The following is a 1736-nucleotide window of genomic DNA, read 5'->3' on the forward strand; positions in this document are numbered from 1 at the left end:
CCCGGCTCCGGCCGCGCCTCTCCTGCAGGGCCCGCCGATCACGCACCCCCTGCTCCACCCGGCTCCCGGACCCATCCGAACTGCGCACGGACCCATCCTCTTCTCCCCCTACTGACCTCAACCCTGAACCCCTCCCGTTCGACTCCCCACCTCCAGCCGGGACCCAGGCCTCCGGGCTCCCAGCCCGCCCCTCCTCCCGGCACTCCCTGAGTGATCTCTCCTTCCCCCCCACCCCGAGGTACGGGGTTCCAGGAAAGGGGAGGGGCAGCGGGGGAGGGGGGCTTCAGAAGGGGGGGACACCCCAGATCTCAGGGAACCCCGCCCCCTGCCTTTCCCTCTCCCCTAGAAAAGGGGGGGCCGTCTCACCCCCGAGCCCCCTTGGAGACACCCCCCCTCCCAAAAGCCATGTCCATCCAGCCCTTCCCCCCAAACCTAGCACAAAACGGGGTTCACAAGCCATGGTCGGGGTCCGGGCGGCAGAAATGGTTTTTCTTGGCAATAAGCGGACTCTGGGACTCCGGCCCCCTCCCCCGAACTGAAGCGCTTCCGTGAACAGCCCCGTCCTCCGCAGGGGGAGGGGAGCAGGCGGGATCCTGGGTCCCTCATTCGCACTTTGGTTTTACCGCCTGCAACCTCACTGTGCCCGCCCCGCACCACGCCCCAGCCCCAGGTCCAGCCGGGCCCACCGCAGGGGGCAGCACTTGGGGCATCTCTGGCACTTGGGTGGGACCAAGGAGATGCCCCCACAGACCTTTCCCTCGCCTTCGTCCTCCCCAGTCCGGGTTCCATTCTTCTCACCAGCACCCATCGCCCAAGGGGTACCGAGGGGGGCAAGGGGTGTCCGGTCCAAGCCCACCCCCGCCTCGCCTTCCGCAAAACTGTGAGCAAAAAGCAATAGAAGCCTCGCCCCCGCCCCTCCCCTCCCCTCCGCAGGATTCGCCGAGTCTGTAGCCTCCCGTCCCGCTCCTAGACCTCGTGGCTGTCCCCTCCCACCAGACTCCTCCACTGCACAACTCGGGCGGGGGCGTGACACCACCCCTCCCCGGGGTTTCCGTACCGTCAGCCCTCCGGCCGCCGACCCGGGAGGGGACCGGCCCCCACCGGCCTTCCCCTTCCCATCAACTCTTTCTGCTTGACAATGTAGCAACCTGGTCCCCGCCCACGTCCTCCCCGTTCTCCTCTCCCTGACAATAAAGTCTGAATTCGTTCTGCCCTCCGCCCCCTGGACTCGGACTCTGTCTGTCATTACCCGCGGTCTGGGGAGCCATGCGACAGGGAGGTGTGTCTGGAGGGCGAGGGCGACGCGCACGCAGGAAAGGGGGCGAGGAGGAGGAGGGGGCGGGAGGTCGGGCGTGAGGGAGCAAGTTGCGAGGTCTGTGCGGAGCGAGAGAGGCTCCGCATCCCACTCGCCCCGCTCCCGCCCGGCTCCGGTAAACTTGGCCCGGGGGATCCTTCCCAGTGCAGGTCTGGGGCCGCGGCTGCGGCTGCCGAGAATTTGCCGCAAGTCCACCAGGCGGCGCCAACGACACGGAAAAGGAGCCTCCCGGGCTAGGCCGCTCCTGTGACGCGCTCGCGATTCCGGGGAGACGGTCCAGACCTAGTCTCAGACAAAGGAAGGAAGCCAGGCTTTTGTGCCCCTGGTGGGAAACCCACAGTGAGGTTGCGTGCCGGCGAGGCGCCCGGCACGGGGAGAAGTGGGGCAGAGACGGGATCTGAGCTCTAGGCTCTGGTTGGCC

The 1736-nt window shown here is 67.7% G+C and overlaps 1 protein-coding gene across 1 annotated transcript in view; it reads left to right on the forward strand.

Moving 5' to 3' along the window:
• The window catches only part of ZNF385A (zinc finger protein 385A), a 6286-nt gene extending 5067 nt beyond the window's left edge, over nucleotides 1-1219 (forward strand). Inside the window, exon 5 of the mRNA XM_021713655.1 lies at nucleotides 1-1219. Within this exon, the coding sequence (XP_021569330.1) occupies nucleotides 1-115 (115 nt within the window). The 3' untranslated portion in view covers nucleotides 116-1219.
• Nucleotides 1220-1736: the final 517 nt, after the last annotated feature.

Source organism: Carlito syrichta, unplaced genomic scaffold (genome assembly GCF_000164805.1).
Source record: "Carlito syrichta isolate Samal-C Ts95f unplaced genomic scaffold, Tarsius_syrichta-2.0.1 Scaffold304656, whole genome shotgun sequence".
In the NCBI taxonomy this organism is placed as follows: Eukaryota; Metazoa; Chordata; class Mammalia; order Primates; family Tarsiidae; genus Carlito; species Carlito syrichta.